This window comes from Pteronotus mesoamericanus, unplaced genomic scaffold (genome assembly GCF_021234165.1).
Source record: "Pteronotus mesoamericanus isolate MK-2021 breed Mesoamerican mustached bat unplaced genomic scaffold, CSHL_Meso_final contig_180, whole genome shotgun sequence".
NCBI classification, from domain to species: Eukaryota; Metazoa; Chordata; class Mammalia; order Chiroptera; family Mormoopidae; genus Pteronotus; species Pteronotus mesoamericanus.
This window is the reverse complement of record NW_026555076.1, coordinates 5072819-5085834: the sequence shown is the minus strand read 5'-3', so window position 1 is coordinate 5085834 and position 13016 is coordinate 5072819. Positions and strand designations below refer to the sequence as shown.

General features: G+C 32.0%; 1 protein-coding gene across 18 annotated transcripts in view; it reads right to left on the bottom strand.

The window, feature by feature from the left end:
• Positions 1-13016, bottom strand: part of ADGRL3 (adhesion G protein-coupled receptor L3) — a 464227-nt gene that overhangs the window by 39142 nt on the left and 412069 nt on the right. For 10 of the 18 annotated variants that reach the window (XM_054566788.1, XM_054566790.1, XM_054566793.1 and 7 more), the window contains one exon: positions 2283-2309. The exons of the other annotated variants lie outside the window; for them this stretch is intronic. In XM_054566788.1, the coding sequence (XP_054422763.1) occupies positions 2283-2309 (27 nt within the window). The remainder of the gene's footprint in view (positions 1-2282; positions 2310-13016) is intronic. 18 annotated transcript variants of the gene reach the window in all.

Genomic DNA, 13016 nt, shown 5'->3' with positions numbered 1-13016 from the left:
AGGGAGAAAAAAGTCTATAAAGCTATGATAGCCTCCACTGGTCTCATTGGTATGATAACATTTGTTTGATTGGTCTCTTTCCATTAGTGCTTCAACTGGTATTTTTACCCCATTTTTCCATATTTCCTCTTTTTCCATAAAAACTTTAGTGTATACTGATAAAAACAGAACTCCAGAGGAGCCAGTATGTACATGGAATACATGTATGAATTTTAAAAGTTCTATTTGATACAATAGTAATGTAGAATATGTGTGAGATATAGTGGATGGGAAAAAGTGATCCACTGTCTTTCAGCCTTTGGATTGCCCTCTCTCTCTGCATTCTAAGCTATGATCCACTGTCTTTCAGCCTTTGGATTGCCCTCTCTCTCTGCGTATACATGAATACACACACACACACACACACACACACATATGTATATATACGCGCTCTATATTATGTTGGACTAGACTTCAAAAAGCAGGTAATTGGCAGCTTTGTTGAACAGAAGCTTAAAGGCTCAGGGCACCTTCACCTCTCTGAAGTGTCTGTGAATTCAAGGGAGAAAATGAAGCTGAGGATGGGGATGGAGTGGTATGAACGAAGTAGTCTAGAATGGAAGATGAATTCTCAATCTCACTCCATTCCCCTGGTTTCCTCTAAGCTGCCATTCACGATAGTAAACAATGGGTAGCAAAAGTCCATATATCTGTGGTTATGTGTTATGTATTTACTACCAATACAAAATGAGTATTTCCAATAGATAGGAAATCAATAACTGAAATGGAATCCATCTCAACTCTGAAGTATCTAGGCGAAAAGGACCAAACCAGTGAAGACTGCTATACACTCATGAAACCAACCCATCTTTCCTTTCCCAGCCACACACGTTCCTTGAATAGGGTACGCTAATATTTCTTTTCACCATTATCCTCCACTAACATTAAGGGAGAACTATTCACAGGGATTTAAACTTTGCAGAATGAAGGGGTACAAAATCACAAGTGATTGCCATAAACTGAAGCTGGGTTTAATAAAGTTTTCAGAGAGAACTACATCTTAAGAAAGATATGATCCCAAAGTAGTCAAATATTATCAAAGTCTTATTCAAATTAATCTCAAATATTTACCATTTTTCTTTTACATGAGCCACTGCATTTCAGATTTAAATATCCACTAAGTTTAACATGTGTAATTTAAAACATTAACATTTTTGAATAAAGAATACCTAAGGGAGGCTTGCAATTGTATGTGGCATGTTGGCTTACGATTTAGAAAACATCTTAGATGTTTATATTTTATCCTTCAATTTAGATCCAAATATGGAAACTTTCAAAGTGAAGCTCTCAGCTTCTTACAGGCATTGGAAAAAAGGAAAAATGGGAAGAATCACCATTAAATCAGACATATTGCTATAATCCACTAGAAAACACATAATGGTCCCAAGAGTTAATAATATAAAACTGCAATGAGCCCAATTTCTAAAGAAAAAAATAAGCAAGTGCATGAAAAAATAAGTGAAATGGCATTGGGGAAAATGAAAACAAAGGACTCTTCACCAGAAGAACAAACTGAAAGTCTAGAACAAGGTCACCCAGAGGTTGCCAATCTTAAGTTTATTGTTGCAGGACATATAATTTCAAAACATACAAATAAAAATGGCCAAATATTAACATTTATATTCATTTTTATTTGATTAGTACAGACTTGTAGCTTTGCTTCAGAAATTTAAAAAATACATTTATAAACAATTACATCATCGATCAAGTGAGATGTGTCAAATTGAATGAGATAATATTAGAAATGTAAAATTTAATTTTTCAAGGAGGCATGTTTCCCCTTTTTGGGTATGAAATAGAGAAAGTCATTAATACCAATTGCCATTGGGTAGTTTCATACCCATAGATCATTTTGAAATTATCACAAAATAATTTTAGATGATGTCCAACCAAACAACAGAAATGAGGACATACGTGGTACAGAGGAACACATCACAATGAAAGGAGAAAGCGATTAAGTGTGAAAGCAGTTTGTACCACAGGAGTTGCTATGACTGTGGCACTGAATGCAGGTGAAGTCCAGTTAAAAAAGTGGAGCAGAATTTTTTTTTTTTGGCAGTACTCCTGCAGCATATTAATTCTGCAAAGAAGTTGTATGCCTGATTTTTTTTTCCTGCACAGTTTGCTCTTCTGCCTCAATGTGAATGACAGAAGCTCTAATGGTTTTTTAGTACGGATCTGACAGCTGGTTCATGGGACCACACTGATAAATGGAATTTATCAGCCATTCAGGTCATTCTTACTTGATGAAGGGTCTGTTATCCTCATAGCTAAAGAATGCATAGACATAAAGACAAGAACACCAACATTAGCATTTTATGACAAAGAATTTCATATGAAAAATTTTCTGGTCCCCAAAGGCCTCTGTCCCCCACCTCCCTGAGAGGCATCATAACCTTCCCTTTACATCAAAAAGGTAAATCTTAAAATGAGCGTGAGAACTTAAATAACAAGGAATAAAGTCAATTTTACGAAACTGTAATATTCCTTATGAGACTAAGAAATTCCATTTTTTTCATCATGTGTTCATATTACTTGTGACTTGACAGAGACATTTATTTCTTAGAGATTGCATTTCTCTGGAGAATGAGAAATCTTATGCGCAATCTGGAAAAGGCTTAGGGGCATACTTAAAATGACAGATTTCATGTCACCTTATTCTGTAATATTAGTAGGTGAGATTACTTAATTATGGACAGTATGCTTCTAAGTAATTTTAACTTCAGATAATTGACCTGAGTTAAATCTGAACATTATAGCCCTTTGAAAATAATTGATCCTGACTACTTTAGAATTCTTTCTGTTAGTTTACTGAGAAAAAAATTTGAATAATCTTTCATAGTAATAGGAGCAAACATACAGCACCTGTTCATTATCACTTATATTTACTAATTTATTTGGTATCATTCTGATAAAATAAGATCCCAGTGCTAGCAAAGGTAAGTTAAGGGACATTTTGGATCTTTTTTATTTCAAGCACAGATGCTGATCAGTGAATTGAGAAAGAAAAGGAAGAGAAATTGCCTGTCTGCTCTTTTCTCTTACCTCTTGCCAGAGGCAATAGTTTCTGATATTATGCATATACAAATAAGCTTTCAGAAAGGCCCCAACTGTGATGCATTTTGAATAAAGAGAACTACTGATGAAAACCTCACTCTCAGGAATGATGAAAGAGTAAAGAATGGAGTGAGAGCTTGAGATTTAAAGCCAGCTTGCTTGGCGTTTACATCCTACTAGCTATTTGATCTATGTAAAATTTTAACCCATGGTTTTGTCAGTTTATGCATCTACAAATGGTGATAATTTTAAGTTTCTGGTAATAATGAAATGCTATGTTACATATAAATGGCTAAAAACAGTGCCAGACACATATTGTGTTCAGTAAATATTACATAATGATTATGTTTTTAAAGCTAGAGTACAGTCACACTGAAAATACAGAATTTCTCCCCCAAAGAATAAAGCACCAAATCATAAACATTAAGCACCTATATTCATCTGAGTATGTTTCAGGGGTAATATTATGCAGTAAAGTAGATATAGTGGAAGTAAGTTTGTAGATCGAGCAGGCAGTGACTAACTGTGCTGTCTAACATGGCAACTACTGGCCACATGGGTTTATTTAGAGTTAAATTTATTGCAATGAAATAAAGTTTAAGGTTCAGTTCCTTAGTCACACTAGTCACACCACAAGTACTCAAAAGCTTCCAAAGCTGCTGTATTGGGCAGTGCAGTTCTAGAGCATTTATGTCCTCACAGAAAGTTCTGTCGGACTGGGCTTGACTAGAACATTAAAAATTGTTTAAATTAAGAAATGAAATTTCAAGAGATAGTTAAATAATGCCATGGATGTGTGAAAGATAAAGAGAAAAGTGTTTCTAAGAATTGATCCTATTTAATAGTTGTGAACTGTACCTAGAAAGCCTGTACATACATCAATATGAAAAAGTTATATAACATAATGTGATAATTATTTCATTATATGCATTCTCATTGTATCAGTATGTCCCATCTGTGATGCCAAGTTCATGAATGGAACGACTTACTACCTTAATTTGAATAGCACATGGTCCAGCAAAGTACTGAGGTTAGCATACAGAAGTGTATGCCAAAATGCTCTACAAAACTGTACTAAGCAATCCAAATATTTCAAAATGTAAGATACAATACTTGCAATATAATTGCCAGAGTGAGATCTTTTACCTTTAATGTGAAATATCAAAAAAGAGATATCAGGGTGCAATGCAGCAGATTTTGTTGGCAATTGTGGGGATCAGCCAGTTGTACCAGTCCAGAATAAAGATTTTAATTCTACTTTCACTTACAGTTAGCTACAGCCATGTGTATAAATGGTGTCCATTGGGATGTGGAGAGAAGTGAATTGTGGCATTTCTGGGTCTTGACAATTAAAGGGTTGGACCTGGGCTTCCCTTGGCCATTTTTCTCTCCACTTTTGCTAGGGGAAAGTGACGGTAGAGCCTCAGACCCCTAAATTGAAGCTATTTATTAACATGGAACTACCACATTAGACTTACACCAACTCCTAGATTCTTGTAAATTTAAGGTGCCATATTTTAGAGTATTTTTTTATAGTGGCTTAGCCTGTGTAATAATTAATAGAACATTTAATTTTACCTTTTAGCAATAAGAATTCCCAGTTCATGTCCAAAATAAAAATTCATGTTAATGAAAAAGAAAGATTCATTAATTTTGCTTCTAGAATGACATACATAATATACAATGGTTCGAAATCCAGACATCACTGAAGATTATTATAATATGTCAGTGCTTTCCATCATTTTTTCAGATACTCTCTACTGGCTTAGAGAATCTACCTTTATAATATCTCTCCACCAGATTGTAATGATGCAACAGTTATGCTGGAAAGTCTATACACTCTTGATGCATTATTTTAATTCTAAAAAAAAAGCAATCTGCAAAACTAGTTTCTAAAGCTAAGTAATTTTCATTCTTATTTACCAACACAGGTCTATTGAAACAAAATCTCATTCCAGGATGTAAGACTAAACCAATTTTATGGCAGCTTTTTAACTATTTTATAAAAATATGGACTCAAAGGCCTAAGATGCTCTTGACAATTGCTAACAAACATGTTATTTTATAACTTACAATAAATGACGTGTTGAAAATAAAATTACTTGTACATACAATTTTTAAGGAACAAATAATAAAAACAGACCCTCCTTTAGTAAACACATTTTTCTTTTGTCAAATATTTTATTATTTTATTCTTACTAACATCTAAAATTAATAACTTAATTTAAATCTTAATGTCACATAATTATCTTTAAAAGTCATCATAAAAATCAAAATTAAAAATTTTATGGGTCTTTACATAGATAATAAATATTTATATTTATATATTCTATAATAATTCAAAAGCATAAAAAAGGGCTATTAATATCTAGCTCCATGGAAGTGTAGCTCAAGATACATCTTCAGAATAGATTTCCTGACCAAAATATTAACTTATAAATCAATGTTGTGATGTAAGGACTCATAGTATATCAAAATAGATAATGGACATAATCAAGTTAGTTATAAAATATGCTTTCTCTAACTTTGAGTCCAATATAAAATATTTTTATTCTAAAATTTAATATAAAGGAGATAAATTATTTTAAATGGTTTAAGACTTGCCCTTATATTTCCCTCCTATACGGTTGGCTAAAAAGTCCATATTGTATTTTCTATAAAATAAAAGACACATTTTCATTTTTGCCAATAACTTCACTGACTTGGATATTTTGAGTATGTAGGCTGTCTCCCACAATTGGCTTCTAGTGGGTAGAGGCCAGGGGCGCTGCTAAACATCTTGCAATGCAGAAGACAGACCCACAGCAAAGAAATATTTGGCTAAAATGACAATAGTTCCAAGAAACTTTGCAAACCACCTTTGACATGTTTGATCAGTAACAGCACCTTCTTCATACACTGCACATTTTTTTGTGTGTGTTTCAGTTGCATTTTTACCTTTCTTGATATAATAAAGCATAATATGCTGAAAATGGGTATTTTCTCCCATCTTCAATATTGAAATAGCTGCACAAAAATTTACCCATTTTGATGTTTTTTAATGCATGCTAATATGACAGTTGTCACAATACAATCTAAAAAAATTGCTTTTAATGAAGTCAAAGACAACAAAGCACCAACAGCATCATCGTATGGAAAAAACTAAGTGAACTTTTTGGTCAATCGGATATTATATTTATATGACATAGAATTTTTTAAAATAGGGAGATGGGTAAGCTTTGATGTAAAGAAAAATGAAGTAATGAGAGGCATATTTGCATATTTAATCCCTAAGCCCAGAGATCTGGTCATTTATAAATCACCTACAGGTAAAGGAAAATGAATGACTTAGGTGAAATTGTTGACCCCATCGATTTAAAGATCGATGCATTCTGGGATCCTCTGGAATTCGTGGGGAATTAGTTAACTGGTTTACGGACTGAACTCAATGTCTAGTAGCACAAAAGAGAGTTATCATGCCATATATCCTGATTAGTATACGAACATTTCCAAGTTCACTATCCAGCTAAATTACTTTTCCTGGTATAAAACTAATTTTATCAAAGGGATAAAGACCTTTTCCTTGAATTTGGTTTCGGTTACTGTAGGAATGATAAAGGTGATGTGGGTGAGCTCCTCAAGATAAAATTAGTCTTTATTCTTCAAAGAAGGAAAAAAAGGCAATAAACACTTATGTATTTGTAGGTTAAGTGGGTTTTCCTTATTGTCCATCAATCAACAATGAAGCTCCCAAGCTGAGGACTAGAGGATTCAGTTACCATATTCTAAAAGAAGCCAAGTTAATAGACTTTACTTAAAAGTGATCTCTGACACCATGCTTTGCCATACTACCAATCTAGGGGTCCCCAATTTTTAAAACTGGAAGAGTAAAGACAAGGCCTTATAGAATTGCAATGTTCACAGAATATATGAAACAACGGAAACAGAAAGGGAAGAGACACCTTTACTTACACTAATCCTCCAACCACAAATTTTTAACAGGCAATGGAGAAAGAATTACTTACTTACTTACTTATTTATTTATGAACGATTTTATTTATTTATTTAGAGAGAGGGGAAGGTCGGGAGAAAGAGAGGGAGAGGAACAGCAATGTGAGAAGGAAACATCAGTTGGTTGCCTCTCATATGTGCTCCAACCCAGGACAGGCCAGCAACCCAGGCATTTGCCCTGACCAGGGATTGAACTGGTGACCTTTTGCCTTGTGGAACAATGCCCAACCAACTGAGCCATGCTGTCATGGGCCAGGAAAAATGTTTTAAATGGTATGTTGTTTGTTTTTAAATTGGTAGATATTTACTAACCAGAATAGACTGGTAAAGTATTAACATCTAAGGTAACATTATGAAACTTGCTACTGAGTAACTGAGATATTTAAGGTAGTATAGATACAAGAGTTGTGATCAGAGAAAAATCTAAAAAACTTGTTTGAACCTCACTGTGAGGAAAATGCTCAATTTGTAACACAGGAGAAATCCTGACTGATTTATATTTCTTTCAGATGTATTATGTATTACTGGGACCTAAAATTATATTATTTATTTCCATTCTCTCTCATTTTTAAGCATTATATAAAGAATGAAAGGAAAAGCCATTGAAAATGTAATTCAACATTGCTGAGAAAAATATGAATTATGTTTCACTATGGTTATATGTTTAAATCACTAAGTATTAAGTATATAAATACATATATAAGAATTCTTAGAAAAATATTAAAGTCATAATATGAATGCAAAAGTTAAAAACAAAAAAGGAGATGATTGTATTTCAATTCGGGATTTTATTGGTACTAAATATTACTGCTAAAAGCTACCTATTGTTATATTTTGTTCATATGAAATTTATTAGGAGGAGAATGAAATGAAGCAAATAAATAAAATAAATGATCTAAAATATATCAGAAACATTTTCATTCCCATGCCTCAATGTCCTGATAATAATATTGCATATTTGAGAGCACACACCAATATTAAATTTTTAATCACAGATTTCACACTGCTGATGAACTGAATGCCTGAAATTAGGCCAAATTGAATTTAATAAATCAGGATCAATAAATTTTAAGCCAATGATTGATAAAACTTTAATTATATTATCTGCACAACTCAATGTTATGCAATTTTTTAACTCAATATAATATGGTCAAAGAACTTATTTATATGTATATTAAAACATATCAATTATAAGAACAAATAATGAATTATTATATTGTACATAGCTACAAACATAATTTAGTATATACATCTATTGTAAAAATGAATTGGTAGGTTTCATGAAAATAACATATAACATTTTGGAATCTTATGTCGCAAGCAAATAATATCACTGTGTGATTATTAATATTATGAAAGCCAGTTTCTCATAGTGACTGGATGCATGGACTTCTGAATCAGCTTGCCTGAGCTTGAATGATAGCTGAGTAGTTTGCAAACTTGGGATAATTGTTCAACCTCTCTGAGCCTCAGATTTTTCATCTGTGCAATAGGGACAAATACAGAGCTTTCTTCATAAAGCTGCTGTGTATATTCAATAAAAGGGTCAGGTGCTTTATATTTCTTTCAAATGTATTTTATATTACTGGGACCATACAACCATAAAACTACATTATTTATTTCAATTCACTCTCTCACTTTCTTAACCACTATAAGAAATTTAAAAGGAAAAATCCTTTTCCTTTTAAAATAAGCAAATACACAAAAATCTAATATATTAAAGAAGCATGTAAATATTTGCTGTTACACTTCATGTTGTATATGGCCTTCCGACCTCAAAAAAGGGGTTATACGGAAAAATACAAACACAGTGCCTTATTATGTTTCCTTTTAAGTGTTTTGGGAGTTCATATATTAAGTAGAAATCCAAAGGGAGAGATGAAGTCATTGTCTCTTTCTGAAATGATCTTCAATATTTACATTTAAAAAGCCTGTTTACAAAATGTTTCATTTTGAGATTTCTTTAAGTTTAGTAAATGCCACGAATTTTTATATTCTCAATTGAAATGTGGTATATCCAGATTCTTAATGAACATTAAAACAGAAACCCACATTTATCTGGATTACATGAGAAATCTAAATTTAATTCATAAATAAAGTATATCCTCAGTGTCAAAAGCCCAGTAAGCTGCTGTAACGTTTCACTAAATGTAATCATTGGATCATGTGTAAAGAAGAAGAAAAAAGACATAAAATGATACAGGAAGTGTTCATTAAAAATTCATTAAAAGATATATATTCTAAAATTAAACTTCATTAATCTTTTGTCTCATATTTTTTTTGAAAATTTGAAACCTTGAATATGAATGATGACATAATTGACAATATATCTATATAAAGAGAAAGTTGTATTTCTTTTCAAAAATTTTTATCTTAAGATCAAAGAAAACTGCTGCTTTAGTCAGTAACATTTCAAGATCCATAAAATATTAGCAACAAATTGACATCTTTCATTTATTGATACTTACAATTAAAATCACAGTGTTTCCAGGCTCACTCTCAGTGGGCCAATAATTTTTACACTTGCACCCGGCCTCTGAATTCACCGACCCTTTAGAACATACGACTATAGGGCTGATAAAATGACTGGAACGCAGAAAGTTGATGTACTTTAAAGTATATAGTATATTTTTTCAATATCACTTTTTTCAGCTTAGAAGATGCACAAACCTTTACATTAGGAAAAATAATTCAGTAAATTAATAACTTTTTGTACTCTTGCCAAATGTGTTTTGACAGGTTGAATTGCTGTTATAATCTTTCTGGAGATGGTATCATCACCTCTCCTTTCAACAACTTGCAACAAAAACATTCATTTCATTGTATACCACCTGTGAATAAATACCTTATTACAATCTGCTTGTAAGGATAACTGAAATATAAAAAAGCGTGACTATTTCAAACATGTCTGTACTTACTAAATATCCTAATAAATGGAACCAAGGAAGGCCTTTAAACACAATCGCCAGCAGGCAGGTTTTATTTAATTTTGGATAAGTAACTAAACCTTAACAAACCTTAGTTTACTCACTTCCACAATGAATAAAGTAATCTCACTAGCATCATTTTAGAGTTGAATGGAATCAAGGAAAGACTAGTCACTCTATGGCCTCTCAGTTATCATTTAGTAAGAGCTATTGATGAGAACTCTGAATTCGTCAATCTATCATTCATATGGAGCAGTGAAAGCCCACTGTAAAGAAGTCCCCCTGCGTAGAGACTGCATAAAAGCTAGTTACTTGGACAGAGAGTAGGCTTAATGAGGGGCTCAAGATCTCGACTTCAAGTCTGCTTTGAACTCAGAAGCTCTGTAAGACACTGTTCTTAATTAAATTTGTTACTACAAGTTTAAATATATCTTAAAATTGTGTCAATGAGAAAAATTAAGAACTGTTATAGAAAATTTAAGCAATATAATAAATAAATTCAATTTGGTTGACATATAAAAAGCTCTACGTAGCAAAATAACAAATCTTAACTATCACATTTTAGACCAAAAGACAACCTCAATAAAGTACTAAGAAGAATCGACATCAATCAGAATGTATCTCTGATGATAATAAAATTGAATTAGATATCAATATTAAATATGCATGCATATCCATTTGCTGCTACATCCCCCAAAAGTCTCCAGATCCAAAACATTTTACAAATATTCTTTCTAATATTCAAGTAACAAGTAATTCTTTTCTCATATAGATTAAAACTAAATAGAAAGAAGATAATGATTTATGAGGCTACTATAACTTACCGGATAAGTACAGTTCAAGAGAATAAAAAATAAGAATATTTTACTTAAGAACTTAATAAAAATCCTATACAAGCTGCTAAACTGCAAAATATAATTGTGCATAAACATCATGATTAATTAAAATTTACCCCAGAACTGTACAAAATATATTAGAACTTTAACAACTGATTTTGAAATTTATGTGAAAGAATAGTAAAGTCCATTAGTATAATATAATTTTAAATAGATAATCAAAATAGGACTTTTCTGCCAAATTTTAAACATGCTCTGGTAATAATGTGGTAGTAGTAGAAGAACAAAGTGTATGTCCATGGAACAGACTAGAGGGCACAGAAACAGACTTTGATAGAGCATGGCAGCACAATTCTGGAAGAAAAGGATGGATTATTTAGCAAATGATGTTGAAAATTTGGATCATTTAGTAAAGAAAACAAAATGTCTTCCAAAGAGATTAAAGGATTTAAGATCTTAATGTTAATTGTAAAACTCTAAGACAAATAAAAGAAAATGTAAGGAATAAGAGGAAATAAAGGAAAATACATATTTTCTACTCCTGGTTTAAAAGGATTGTTAAAAGATGTCAAAAGGGGACAACTGTAGCTGAACAACAAAAATTTCAAAAATATTTTAAAAAGACCTGAAAAGCATATACCATACAGGGTAATGTTGATGATTTAAATTCAAGTATTTCCCTTTAACAGAAAAAAAATTAACTGAATCATGACACTCTGGGAGAAGATATAAATGATGGCAAGAAAATTCAAGTAGTTTATCAGCAAGTTAAATTAAAAAAGTACAGAAAAGCTAATAGAAAAAAATGAAATCATTAAAAAACGATAGAAAATCTAGTAGATACAAATGAGCATAATAATTTTACTAGCAGATGTCCTGTGGGTATCAACTGAGATGCTGAATATTTGCTGTTTCATTATATTGCACTATGAAAGTTACCGAATGAGAGATCTGGCAATTTTAGAAACCTTTATACTGTTAAGTGAACAAGATGTGATAAATTCAAAGAAGGCAGAAAAATCAGAAAACTGCATTGACAATGACTATTACAGAGAAAATGTGCTATTTTTTGACTTACATCTTGGTATATGTAATGTATCAATAAGCATTAATGTCAATTTTTGTGCTGATATATTTTTAATTCTCATGCTTATGGCTTTTTTCTAAATCACATAATTAAAAAGCTTTAAATTATAACCTTAGACTATCAATCTCCATTCTGGAATTGAGAGGGGTTCTGTGTTAGCGCATTGAAGTATCTGATTTAATATATCAACTTTCCACATTATTCTATATAGAATGCATACTCACACAGCACATTTCTAAAAGTGCCAGGGCCTTTGATGACAGATCATTTAAAAATACATAATTAAATGTAGTGGAAAAATCCAACAATTGGGATTTAGCCAAAGGGAAATTAGATTAGAAAGTTTTCAAGTGTCGACTGAGCAGATCATGACACCTAACATTCCACTATACTGTCTGCACTTTTTAATTACAAATCCAATGATTTCATACATAGTTTTTTTTTAATTGTAAAGCAACTATGGCTTATATACTTTCACCAATTTTAATATGAGGTATAGAAAAAAAGTATTTTATAACAAAGTAACACCTATTATGAAGCATTCCTACAAAATAGGAGAATGAGGAAAACCGAAGTCTGGAATGTGTTAGCTTTTTGTTGTTTTTACTTAAATGAGGTATTCCTTTGGAATTAGGGGACAGTAATATGCATCCAGAATAAGTCAAGTTTTTTAGTCAATTTGATTAGTTTATGACCTTAATTTGCCAATCACTGATGATCTATTTATTACCTGTACTCTTAAAGCACTTTTTTGTTTCTTTTAAAGAATTGGGATATAGCTTGCACTATGATTCTTACTAAGATCTATATATGTTGGTATTTTCCAGAATTTGGGGAGAACATCTATGCATCTAAGGCAGAGTCCAAACAGTGTTGCCGCCCATCTAGGGGACTTTCCCAAAGCTACTGGGTAGGACTCTGTTGACCAAGATGGTAATTGACCATGAGAAGATAGTAGGTAATAAATGTGGACAAGAAATAGTTACAGGCTATTCCTTCCATTTATTCTAACATTTCTTTGTATATCTCTTAATCCAACCCATCTTTGCACTATTTCCCTTCTTCCCTAAAAATTCCATC